Genomic DNA, 12,959 nt, shown 5'->3' with positions numbered 1-12,959 from the left:
AGCCTCTCACTAGGGTTAAGAAGCAGTTAAGTGCTCACAATGTGCTCAGCGCCATGCTAAAGTCTGCTCTCTATATGAGGTCTTTGAGTGATTATTCCTGATAAAGCACATTAAGAATTATAATGATTAGAGCAGAAAATGCAAACGCATTGGTAAGTATTGAGGCATTTCAAAAGGCATGAAATATTGGAAAGGGGGCAAGAAATAAGCACAAGGATCTAGGGTTGAGTCTCCGTTTTACTACATCAGACAAACCTCTGAATCATTTGGAGCCCCAATTTTCTCACCTGGAAAATGGGGGTTAATAAGAGTATTTTATAAGGCTATGTTAAGGAATAAATAAGAATGGATTTGATGTCACTTTGCAAACTCTAAAGTGCTAGTCAAGCAATACTTGTCAAGTAGATGTAATGATCCAGGGCTGCTATTTTGAACCTCTAAGGTAATTCGTGTGTGAGCACATATATACATATACTTGTTAAAGAAAAAAGTTAAAAACGAAAATACAAACTCTTAATCTATCTATAAATTCAGCATAAGCCTTCTTTTATTCTCAATAAGGAAACTTCAGAAATGACTATGGTTCATTAACACTAAATTTCACATATTGCAAAAAAGCTTTTAGAATTCAAATAGTCACTCCAAAAGTAAATTCAAGGAGAGAGCAGAAAGCTTAATTATGCCATGTCAGTAACAGTTGGCCCTTGAATGTGCGTTTGCACCGCATGAATCCACTTACAAGTGAATTTTTGTCACTAAGTACATACTCCAGTACTCCACGATCCACGGTTGAATTTGCGAACATGGAACCGTGGATACAGAGGCCCACGGAGAAGTTATGTAGGATCTTCCACTGCATGAAGGGTTGGCACCCCTATCCCCAAAGTTGTACAAGAGCCAACTGTATCTCTTTCCCAATCCTGAATTCACAACACCCATCTAAAAACAAAGTCTTAAAACTATATAAAGGTGAGTTTGATATAAGAATTAAATACATCAAACTGTGACCAGTCTTTGACTCACCAGAAATCTCTATCAGCCCTAAAATTCTCCTTTGAATACAGAAGTTCTGAAGGTTCATAAAGTACTTTATTGGCCAAAAAGATAAACAATATTAAAGAGAAGTTAACAGGCATATTTTTGTGTATTTTAGTTCTTCAAAAATGTTGTGCTATATATCGAACACAAAATAGTAACTCTTAAAGTAAAATGAGCAACTGACCAGACTACTAGTTGACAAAATTGACTGTTTGTGACTTTATGAGAGAAAAAAAAAGATGTTCCAACACTGTTGTGTTGAGGAAACAATTTTTTAAACATTTCCCTAGATTTCAAGGAAAACATTGAAATTACCATGATGGGGAAAGTAAAGGAAGCTTATCTGCTGAAAGTAAAGTGTTCCCAGGAATCATACCTCAAAGACTAAGGAGGAGGCATCATGGTTTACAACTAGTTACGTGATCTAAACGTGAGGGATTATGAGATCTTTCAGTAGATCTGGATATTAGTCGAAGAAGGCATCCCATGTGACACGCTTAAAAGGAAATGTAGGTTAAAAAAAAAAAAAGAAAGAAAATGCAGAAGAAAAAAGAAATCCTGAAGTGAGCTGGTATTTATGATCATCAAAGATTGTGAATTATTGACCAAGAGCAGTGAGATACCAAGTAGATAGTTATTATTTCATTCTTTCTTTCCTTAACCTATAGTCAACCTACAAAACAAAATACCTCCAGGAAAACAACCAGGTTAATTTTTGAAGTATACTTTTTGCATTCACGGTGAAAAATACAGATTTAAGTACCTATCTTTGCCTTCACTTAGATTACTATTCATTCATAAAGGAGATAAATAATGTGCACAAGAAGTCAATTTCCTACAAAACAGAGTCAAATCAATGTCTCACTTGGCAACATGTGTGCTGGAATAAATCGATTTAGTTCACAGCACTGTTTTCAGCCGTGCTAAGGGATTAATAAAACAAAATTAAATCAAAAAATTGTTTCATTTCTATAATTAAAAGAAAAGCAATTAACCTAAGCAATTATTTAAATATTGGCTTGCTCCGTGATTGACAGTGACTTTTCCAAATAAGCCACCATCTTAGATGGTGCTCATCTAAGGCTCAAATTGTGCTAGTTTATGTACAGATGAAAGACTGCCAAATGACCAGACATCTTTCAGTATAGACTATCTTTAAAACAGATTACAGATCCTCTTTTAATAAAGCAATACTCAAAACGGTCTACTAATGGACCCTTGGTGAACAAATCAAGTAGCCATTAAAAATGTACTCTTTTCAAAAGATCCCCCCCCAACCTATGAAGGCCCTTCTTCATGACTGCAGTCTGACTCTACAGTGCGCAGGCTGGAAAGCTTCAGCATCATAGTTGTCTGTTTCTGCACCTGTCTGAAACAGAAAGGCGGTGTGTCCCTTGGGGAGAAACATGCCTAAAATAAAATAAAACAAAACCCCAGACTCTAACTATAGACTTATAAGAGAGTTGTTTGTTCAAGAGGGAAAAAAAAAAAAGGACATTTTAACAGAAAACTGAAGCAAAAAACAAATATGGTATCTCTAAATAAGGAAAAGGTAAAGGTATTGTCTAAGGACAGACTAGTTATATATACACAATTATAATATGCATTCTAAATACAGATAAGGAAGAAGGTCTTTGTATTTATAAATGTGTTCCAAAACACAGAGAAGCAGACAGTTCAAGGATATTATGTCTACTTAGATTTGGTGAACTGTGATCCAAATGCCACCCAGAGGGCTTCCCTGGTGGCGCAGTGGTTGAGTCCGCCTGCCGATGCAGGGGACGCGGGTTCGTGCCCCGGTCCGGGAAGATCCCACATGCCGCGTGCCCGGTCCGGGAAGATCCCACATGCCGCGGAGCGGCTGGGCCCGTGAGCCATGGCCGCTGAGCCTGCGCGTCCGGAGCCTGTGCTCCGCAACGGGAGAGGCCACGACAGTGAGAGGCCCGCGTACCGCAAAAACAAAACAAACAAACAAACAAATGCCACCCAGAGACCCCAAAGAAAAACTATGCTAATATGTCACAAAACAGAATTTTAAGACAATCAATGAGGAACCACTGCCAAATCTCCTTAGTGCTTTTTCAAGGCTGAATCTGCATATAAATTAACAGTGGAAAGCAAATCAGATTTTACCTCAGGTGGTCCTTCTGAAAATTAAAAACAAAATTCTTAGCTATGATCAAAAGTATTAGATGTAGAACCTAGGGGCACATGTTAAAGGTAACAGAGTAAACCTTAGGTTCATCATTTATTCTAACACACACACACACACACACACACACAGTTTTAGCTTGGTTTGTTCAGTATTCTTTTGAGGAAGCTTATAAATACCTAGTCAAGAGGAAAGAGCGGCAAGTCAGATCTGTGTCCCATGGCAACCTTCCTGCAGCATGCAATGCATAACGGAACTGTCAATCTCCCTTATCCTCTGGGAACTTATTTTTTCCTTAACATAATCAAAACATGACTAAAGCAAAATAAACTATTTTATATGCTTTTTGATCAGAAAAGGTTAAGGATATCATGAAAGCAGGCTGACAGGCAATGAGATATGTACCTAACGGTAATGGATTTGTGCCATTTTTAAAAGAATCCTTAAATGTAGTAAAAGGGGAAGTTAAAAAATTCCTCTAGATAATTTATATGGGTGTTTCATGTGTTTGATGGTACCTGAGTCCTGAAGTTAGGACAATCTTTAGAAATTTAGTCCCTGGGGCTTCCCTGGTGGCGCAGTGGTTGAGGGTCTGCCTGCTGATGCAGGGGACACGGGTTCGTGCCCCGGTCTGGGAAGATCCCACATGCCGCGGAGCGGCTGGGCCCGTGAGCCATGGCCGCTGAGCCTGCGCGTCCGGAGCCTGTGCTCCGCAACGGGAGAGGCCACAACAGTGAGAGGCCCGCATACCGCAAAAAAAAAAAAAAAGAAAAGAAATTTAGTCCCTGGTGGTCCAGTGATTAAAACTCTGCGCTTCCGCCGTAGGGTCATGGGTTCGATCCCTGGTCAAGGAACTAAGATCCCACATGCTGCACAGCGCAGCCAAAAAATTTTAAAAAACAAGAAGAAGAAATTTAGCCCAATCCATAATTTTACAGAGAAGGAAATTAAAGCTCTACTGAAATAATCAGCCGGGTCACAGAGCCAGTCAACAGCAGCATCAATACTAGAACTGAAGCCTCTGAATCCCAGTGCCTCCTCCACACCACACGGCCTACAAAGTTCCTGTGATGCTTTTACTTTATTATTCTAGCAAAAGTACATGTGATCCATAACCAATTCCTCTATCATTAATAACTTAAAAATTATTATACAGTCTATCAAATCCTTTAGCCTTCAGCTTCTCATTAGATAAGTCACTTTAAGAATCAATGCACAGAGAATACATCTTCCCTGGTCTTCTGAGTTTAATTGGTTTCATCTTTGTACCACTCTTGATGAAAGGGTGGAGAAACTGACATTCTAATAGAGGAGCCTCCAATTGTCACCTGGGTGGTTCCTGCTACACCTCCCCACCAGTTCCTGCCTGCTGTACCCAGCTCTCCTCTGCACACTACCTATCCTAGCAAACGCTGAGCTTCAGACAGAGAAAATTAACTATTTCTCCCAAAAAGTTAGGGACCATCATAAAATTGTCTATCAGATGCATTTAGAAGTGTACTGCATCCAATCTGGGGCATTTCAAATAGCAGTTTTTGTTCCTCTTTTGGTGGTGTTTTGTCCAGCTTCTGAACATAACTTCTAGATACTGAGCAATACACACCTTGCTGAATAACAGGTGACCCAAGCTCGAAACAAGTCCTCTCTCCTTGTTAATGTTTATAACCTTACGAATACTCTCATAATGGTGATATTTCTATTATATACTAGATCAGTCGTTGTCAAAATGTGGTCTGTGGATTCTGTTTGAGGTGCAGAGGGTCAAATGGTTTTCATAAGAAGGTGCTATTTGCCTTTCCCTGGGGTGCTATTTGCTTTGATGGTATAAAAGCAACGGTGACTAAAGCATGAATAAGGTACCAAACTCAGAGTCCTGGCATCTTCACTGTCACACACTCGCAGCAAAAAAAAAAGAAAAAAGTTTCACTCGAGAATGTTCTGATGAAACAATAAAAGTTAATTTCATTAAACTCTGACCTGAGTACATATATTTTTACTATTCTGCCTGACTAACCAGGAGGTGTGCATTAAGGACTTCTGCCACAAACTGAAGCATGTTTTGAGGAAAAGCACCTGTGTGACTGAGTTTTGAGCTGAAACTAGTGGCATTGCTCACAAAGCTCTATTTGTACTTGAAAAATTGAGAGAAAAGCAGCAGTGATGAGACTTGGGTATTTGGCAGACGTTTTCTCAAAAATAAAGTGAACCTCTCACTTCAAGGAAAACAACTGACTGTGTTAATGATAAAATCCAAGTTTTCAAGCGAAAATGAGAATTTTGGAATAGCTGTATCTACCCATGTGAGCTTGACAGCTTCCCAGTTCTGGAAGACTCTTCTGATGAGATCAGTGGTGACAGTAAAAAAATTTGAGTTTACAAAATATTCTATAAGGAAATATGTCAACATTTGGAAGATCTGTGTAACTCAGTGAATCAATATTTTCCAAATGATGTTAGAAAATCATGCAGGAGTAAAAGGCAAGACAGACCAATGGATGTTACTGGCACAGAGCACAACAGTCCGATGATATGGTTTCAGATTCCGCGGGGCAACTCACCTTTCAGAAACTTCCACTTGTTCTCGTGTAGAACCAAAAAAGAATGATCGCAATCAACTGAAAAGGCTACTAAAATACTCCCTTTCTCCCCCCTACATACGGATTTTATTCTTCATACAGTTCAACCAAAACAACAACGCAACATATCGAACCCAGAAGCATATAGGAAAATCAAGTTGTCTTCTATTAAACTGGAAATTAAAGAGATTTGCAAAAATATAAAACAATGCCACTTTTCTCATTGAATTATTTTTTGGGGAAATACACTTTTTCTTTCCTTTTTTTCTAAAGATTTTTTGATGTGGACCATTTTTAAAGTCTTCATTGAATTTGTTACAATATGGCTTCTGTTCTGGTTTTCTGGCCCCAAGGCATGTGGGATCTTAGCTCCCTGACCAGAGATCAAACCCACACTCCCTGCACTGGAAGGTGAATTCTTAACCACTGGACCACCAAGGAAGTCCCCACTTATTCTTCATAAAAATATATTATTTATGCTACGTGCAGTGCAATGGGGTTCATTTTTTTTTTTTTTTTTTTTTTTGGCAGTACGCGGGCCTCTCACTGCTCTGGCCTCTCCCATTGCAGAGCACAGGCTCCGGACGCGCAGGCTCTGTGGCCATGGCTCACGGGCCCAGCCGCTCCACGGCATGTGGGATCTTCCCGGACCGGGGCCCGAACCCGTGTCCCCTGCATTGGCAGGCGGACTTTCAACCACTGTGCCACCAGGGAAGTCCTGTTTTAATTTTTAATATGGCTTAAGTTTAGATAGATATAACCCATGGGGAAGAAAGCTCTTTGGATCTCTTCGTAATTTTTAAGAATGTAAAGGGTCCTGAAACCATAAAGTTTGAGATCCACTGTACTGGATGAACAGCCTGAGTTGTAAAGGGGAGGAACATACAAGATGTAGAAAGAGCTCCAGAGCAGGTGGAGTGGAGTACAGTCAGGCAAGCCTGGCTTAATCCCAGCTCTACCACGTAGTCGGTCTGTGACTTAAAGCAAATAACTTCTCTGAGCTTTGTATTCCTCTTCTGTAAAATGACACCAGCATATCAACCTCAGGAGGATGGCTGTGAGGATTACACGGTGTGTAAAGTACATTGTGTGTATATTACAGCTCTGGGAACAATGCTGTCATTAGCATATCTACACAGTAAACACACAGTCTCAAGAAATGGTCCCAAGAACTTAGGGCAGTAGTGATCTAGTAAAATTTTTTGTGTGTAAAGTAGGAAATTAAAACCTAGATAATGCAAAGAGGTCTCAGAATTCTTTCCCTGAAATGGAAAGTGGTCAGTGAGCTTTGCATTTATTGTGTAAAGGTGACACAAACTTTTAAAATATGCTTGCAATTCAACATTTCAAAGCATTCTACCCAAAGGATCAAGGGTTGGGGGTGAGTGGGAAGAAGGATACTTAAAACAAAAGAGCCCTAACAAACCACAGAAAATGGTAAGGACTGGGGATGGTGAGAATATTCAACTGTAGTTTAAAAAACAGCTAATATAATTGCTATTGTAAGAAAATCTGCAAGCTCGACTAGCTGCTTATAATTTAAACACACTCAATGGCACTCAGGTTATTACGACTATTTGTCATATCATGCAGTTTATGTTTCTGTGAGTGTGCATACTTTAGTTTATAGAAACACACATGCTTTGCACCACTACAACACACTATAATGTTACCTCAGATGTAAACAGCTTACAATCTTCTGATTTTGCTCATCACCTTTCGTGTCTAGTTTGAAAATAAAGCAAAATGTGCATACCCAAGCATAACCTCAGGAGGACACAAATAAATGAATATTCAGGTCTGAGTAGTAATTCATTTGACTATGACATCCAATTCAAACTTTTTAAGGCAATTTGCAATCAAAGTGTTATTTATATTAATAATTCACAAGTTCACAATTCTCAACAGATGTTTCCGGTATACTGTCCGGTAAGCAACAGGCACTCTGAAAGTCTAGTCAAAGCTTAGCACACAGCGAGTGTGGAGGCTAGGCATTGCCACCGCCCTAAGTACCTGCCCGGGTGCCCCAGAAAGGAATCCAGGCTGGATTTTCTAGAGAGCAGCAGGGTCACTGGGAGCAGTTTTCCCATCAGAAAATTCCATCATCACTAATCAGGTCATTCTCAAGCCCCGCATGTTAGGTTTTGTCTTTTCCAAACTTGATACCAGCTAAGAAGCTTTTTGAAAGGGAAAGATTGATGATGAAAGGGAAAAAAAAGAGTACCCTAGGGAGTATCCCATAGGGACAAGGTAGAAGGCTGAGGGTATTCTGGAAAACAGGTGACTGCTTCCACGTCAGCAGTCGTAACTCTAAAGAGGGACTTATTTTAAATGATTTAAACAAGAGGGTAAAGCTCCAGAAAAGGAGAGAGATTTAATCTATTAGAGTCTAGACAAAAGGTCAGGTTGCGGGCTGTGTTTAAATGAGGGGAGTCTAGACTTCCCTCATTTAAACACAGCCCCGGGCTTCCCTGGCGGCGCAGTGGTTAAGAATCCGCCTGCCAATGCAGGGGACACGGGTTGGGTTCGAGCCCTGGTCCGGGAAGATCCCACAGGCAGCAGAGCAGCTAAGCCCGTGCGCCACAACTACTGAGCCTGCGCTCTGGAGCCCGCGTGCCTAGAGCCCGTGCTCCAAAACAAAGAGAGGCCACTGCAGTGAGAAGCCTGTGCACCGCAGCGAAGAGTGGTCCCCGCTCGCTGCAACTAGAGAAAGCCTGTGCGCAGCAACGAAGACCCAACACAGCCCAAAATAAATAAATTAATTAATTAAAAATAAATAAATAAACACAGCCCCCAACCTGCCCCTCATCAAGGTGGGCAGCGTCCTTACTTTGCTGATGGTGACACTGAAGTTCTGAGGGGCTAAGTCACCTGCCCACGTTTTGGAGTCATACGTCAGAGTAGTTTTGGAAGCAAGGTCTCTTTTTTTTGCAAATAATCCATTTTGTCTAAAATTACGCGCCAAGGAAACTTCAGATGAGTTATGTCTACAATTAGGATGTACAACTGAGGGAAAATGTAGTGAATAATTCATGGGGTTTTGCAGCATGCATCCCTAACTATTAAAACCCAGCTATTTATGTTTGTTTTATGATGTCTAGGGGCCCTGTGATGATGACGACGACAGCAGGAAGACGAAGAACTTATGACCATGTTCGAGCTCAGATAATGAGATTTACTGACATAACAGATAGTATCCTCAATTACTCATTTACATAATTAACTCACTCCATATGCCCAAAACAACCCTAAGAAGTAGGTGACATTACCCACCTCATTTTACAGGAGGGAAACTGAGGAATAGAAAAGCTAAGTAAATGCCCCAACGGGACATAGCTTGTCAGAGACAGACATGCCCTACACGTAGGCAATCGGACCCTGAGCCACAGCTCTCTAAGCAAATACCTGCTATTAATAATAATTGATGATTTGAACTAAGTTTTCCGGTCAACATATAACAAAAATTCTCACCTCCGGTTTGCTAAGGCTGGATGACACCAAGGAACCGGATCCCACGTCCAAATCCCACTGCTTTTGACCATGGTTCTCAGGATCCAAGGCAGCAATTCGGCCATCTAAAGTGCTGATAATCACTAAGGATCTGTAAATTTAAAAAATAATAGGACAGAGTTGAAAAGATATCGAAGACATACACTCAAAAGGAACCAGCCTCTCCCCAGGCCTCTATCTGTAGTGGGGGAGCACCTCCTCAGGACACTTGCAGCCTTTCCGCCACTCTCTACCTTGAGCCCTCCAAGACAACTGCTGCACTATGCCCTTTATGGGTTTGTTCCACTTATGAGGTCACCCCTCCTTCCCACACTCTAATCCCCCACATGGAATTCGACATGCCCTGCTCTGTCCTCTTCCATTTCCCCACCTCCTAAAGCCTTCGCCCTGAAACAGCGTCCCCTGAATGTTCACTTACCTCCTTGCTCTGACAGAAACCTGGCTCTCCCTGAGCACACTGCTTCAGAAGCTATGAGAATTTTCTTCTCCATAACCCTTACCAGGCCCAGTGATGGTGTAGGCACACTCCTTGCGCCTCGCTACCATTTCTGAACTATTTACTTTCTCTTCTCTCTAAAAATCCTCAGGTTCAGGTCATTCCATCCATTACTCCTCCTAATAATTGTCTACTGACCTTGGGTCACTAGCCCCATCCCTTGAGGATTCTGGCTCCTGGTTCACTGTCACTATTAACATGTTCTGTGGGTTTTCATTATCTGTCTACCTCGCCTCAGTCCCTAAGCCCTCGTCATTACCAATCACAACTTCCCTGTCCCACTGAAATTTCAAGCATTCCAACCCCAGTCACCAACCCCTCTTTTCCAGCTCACCTCCTCTACTTCCTTGACTCCAAAAAACCTCTGACCCCACCAGAACCCTATCAGCCATTGATCCTACCACTGTTCCCCTGAACTTGACTACCATTAGGCCTTCACTTCTTTCTTATCCAGTTTAAATTCCATAGTCCTTCTTTTTTTTTTTTTTTACTTTTTGGCTGCACCGTGCAGCATGTGGGATCTTAGTTCCCCGACCGGGGATCGAACTCGCGCCCCCCTGCAGTGGAAACCCGGAGTGTTAACCACTGGACCACCAGGGAAGTTCCCATAGTTCTTCATTTTAAGCACTTCCTTGCTCACGCCCTCAACTCCCTAACCGCTCTCTTACATGTCACACTGAACTAGCAGAACTCCAACCCTGGTTCAATGAAACTTCCTGCCTTCGCTCAATCTTGCATCTGTGCGGTTGAAGAAAAATATAACCATGCTGACTGGTGTTACTCTACTCATGGCCGTCAACAGCTAAAGGGCTCGAATGATGCTCCACAATCATAGCGCGTTTCCCTAGTCTACCCGCTCTCCCACTGTCCCAGGTTAACTATTTCATTTTGCCTTTGCCCTCAAACTTCCTACCCTAGCTCTTCCAAGCTCGTGCATCTCAGGGACTATGCTTCCTAGATAGGTGTTTACTAAGGAAAACAGAAATAATCAAAAGAGATCCCACCATCCCATCTCTCCATGTAACAGCACCTGGACCCATGAAATCTACCTCCCCTCCTCTTACTGCAGGTGAATTGTCCAGGACTCCATCCACTACCAACACTCCCCTTAGGCAATAGGTATCTCCCTGTGCATACATAGGGACTCACTCCTCAAAAACCTCTCCTCTTGCTCTCCCATCAATTATTCCCCCCTCCACCACAGCATTCCTCTCAGCCTTCAAACCTGCCATTATATCCCCCAACTTAAAAACCAAACCAGATTAAATATAATGATCCATTCTCCCCACTCCAGCTTCCAATCCCTTTCTCGGCCCCCTTTGGAACAAAACTCCTTGAAAGAGTTGTAATGTAGTCTGGGTCTCCAAATCCTCTCCCACTTTCTGTGCTGAACTATTTCTAGTCAAGTTCTTCCCTCCACCCCTTCATGGACAGGCTCCTGTGATACTCACCACTGACCTTCACACTGACAAATCCCATTCACCTGACCATCCAGTGACATGTGATCAGCTACTTCTCCTGCTCTCCATCAACTACTCTTTTTTTTCTATTTTATTGATGTTTTTTCACTTAAGTTTTTTTTTTTTTTTTTTTTTTGCGGTACGCGGGCCTCTCACTGTTGTGGCCTCTCCCGTTGCGGAGCACAGGCTCCGGACACACAGGCTCAGCGGCCATGGCCCACGGAACCAGCCGCTCCGCGGCATGTGGGATCTTCCCGGACTGGGGCACTAACCCACGTCCCCTGCATCGGCAGGCGGACTCTCAACCACTGCGCCACCAGGGAAGCCCCTAAGTTGTTTTTTTTTTTAATTTAAGTACAGTTGATTTACAGTGTTGTGTTAGTCTCTGGCGTACACCAAAATGATTCAGTTATACATACGTGTGTGTCTGTGTATGTTCTTTTTCATATTCTTTTCCAATATGGTTTATTACAGGATACTGAATATAGTTCCCTGTGCTCTACAGTAGGACCTTGTTGTTTATCCTCTATCAACCACTCTTCACGCGGCTTCCAGGGCACCATCTTCTCCTGATTATTTGTTCTTAGTTCTATGCTTCCTTGTCTCAGTTTCATTTCCTGGTCCCTCCTCACCTCTCCTATCTCTGAAAATATTCTCTACCTACACGTACTTTTCTTTGGTGGTCTCATAGATGAAAATATCATCTATATACTGGCAACTTCCAAATTTGTATCTCTGGTTCCAGGCCCCTTCCCCGAACTCTGGGCATACATATGTAACTGCCTGCCAGATTTCTTTTTCTAATAAATTTATTTATTTTATTTATTTATTTTTGGCTGTGTTGGGTCTTCGTTGCTGCACGCGGGCTTTCTCTATTGGTGGCGAGCGGGGGCTACTCTTCGTTGCAGTGCGCAGGCTTCTGCAGTGCATTGCGGTGGCTTCTCTTGTTGTAGAGCACGGGTTCTAGGTGCACGGGCTTCAGTAGTTGTGGCACGTGGGCTCAGTAGTTGTGGCGCATGGGCTTAGCTGCTCCACGGCATGTGGGATCTTCACGGACCAAGGCTCGAACCCATGTCCCCTGCATTGACAGGCAGATTCTTAACCACTGCGCCACCAGGTAAGTCCCACTGCCTGCCAGATTCAGATTGTCCTACAGGCTTCTCAAAGTGCATGTATCCAAAATCAATATCCCCAGACTGATACCCCCAATTCCTCAAACACATCATGCATGATTTTTCCTCAGGGACTTTGCAGCTACTGTTCCTTTGCATCCTGGAACATATACCCCAGATACACGACAAGCTCTCAATAAATATTTGTGGAATGAAAGGGTTTGTTGAATAATTGTTCTAGGAATTTGTTAGGTATACCGGTCTGCTTCTGAAAGACCATGCAAATTCCAAGCACATATAGTTATGTTCCTGGTTCAGCGTATAAAATGTAACTTTTATCTATCCTACTTCATATACAATACATACAAATTCAAAGTAAAGCTACAAGTCGATTAAGACAAACCAGTTCAAGTACACTCATGTGAAATGTGAAACCTTTCAAAGAACTTAATTGTTTAGCAAATGAATACACTTATCAAGTGAATAAAAGTGTCAGTTTAGTTCCCCAACTATACACTAATTCTCGCTTTGAATTTTTCAAATGGTAACTCAGTCTCAACCGTGAAAATAAAGATCTTTTACCACACTACAAACTAGTAATTTTCAATAACACAA

At 42.0% G+C, this 12,959-nt stretch overlaps 1 protein-coding gene across 3 annotated transcripts in view; it reads right to left on the bottom strand.

The window, feature by feature from the left end:
* The window catches only part of EIF2AK3 (eukaryotic translation initiation factor 2 alpha kinase 3), a 68,187-nt gene that overhangs the window by 43,667 nt on the left and 11,561 nt on the right, over window positions 1-12,959 (bottom strand). For all 3 annotated transcript variants that reach the window (XM_089922833.1, XM_022598936.2, XM_022598937.3), the window contains exon 2: window positions 9,238-9,367. In XM_089922833.1, coding sequence (XP_089778959.1) covers window positions 9,238-9,367 — 130 coding nt within the window. The remainder of the gene's footprint in view (window positions 1-9,237; window positions 9,368-12,959) is intronic.

The sequence above is a fragment of the Delphinapterus leucas genome, chromosome 13, assembly GCF_059928025.1.
Source record: "Delphinapterus leucas isolate spDelLeu-1000000601 "Yukka" chromosome 13, BTC_Dleu_Yukka2, whole genome shotgun sequence".
In the NCBI taxonomy this organism is placed as follows: domain Eukaryota; kingdom Metazoa; phylum Chordata; class Mammalia; order Artiodactyla; family Monodontidae; genus Delphinapterus; species Delphinapterus leucas.
This window is presented reverse-complemented; position numbering and strand designations above follow the sequence as displayed.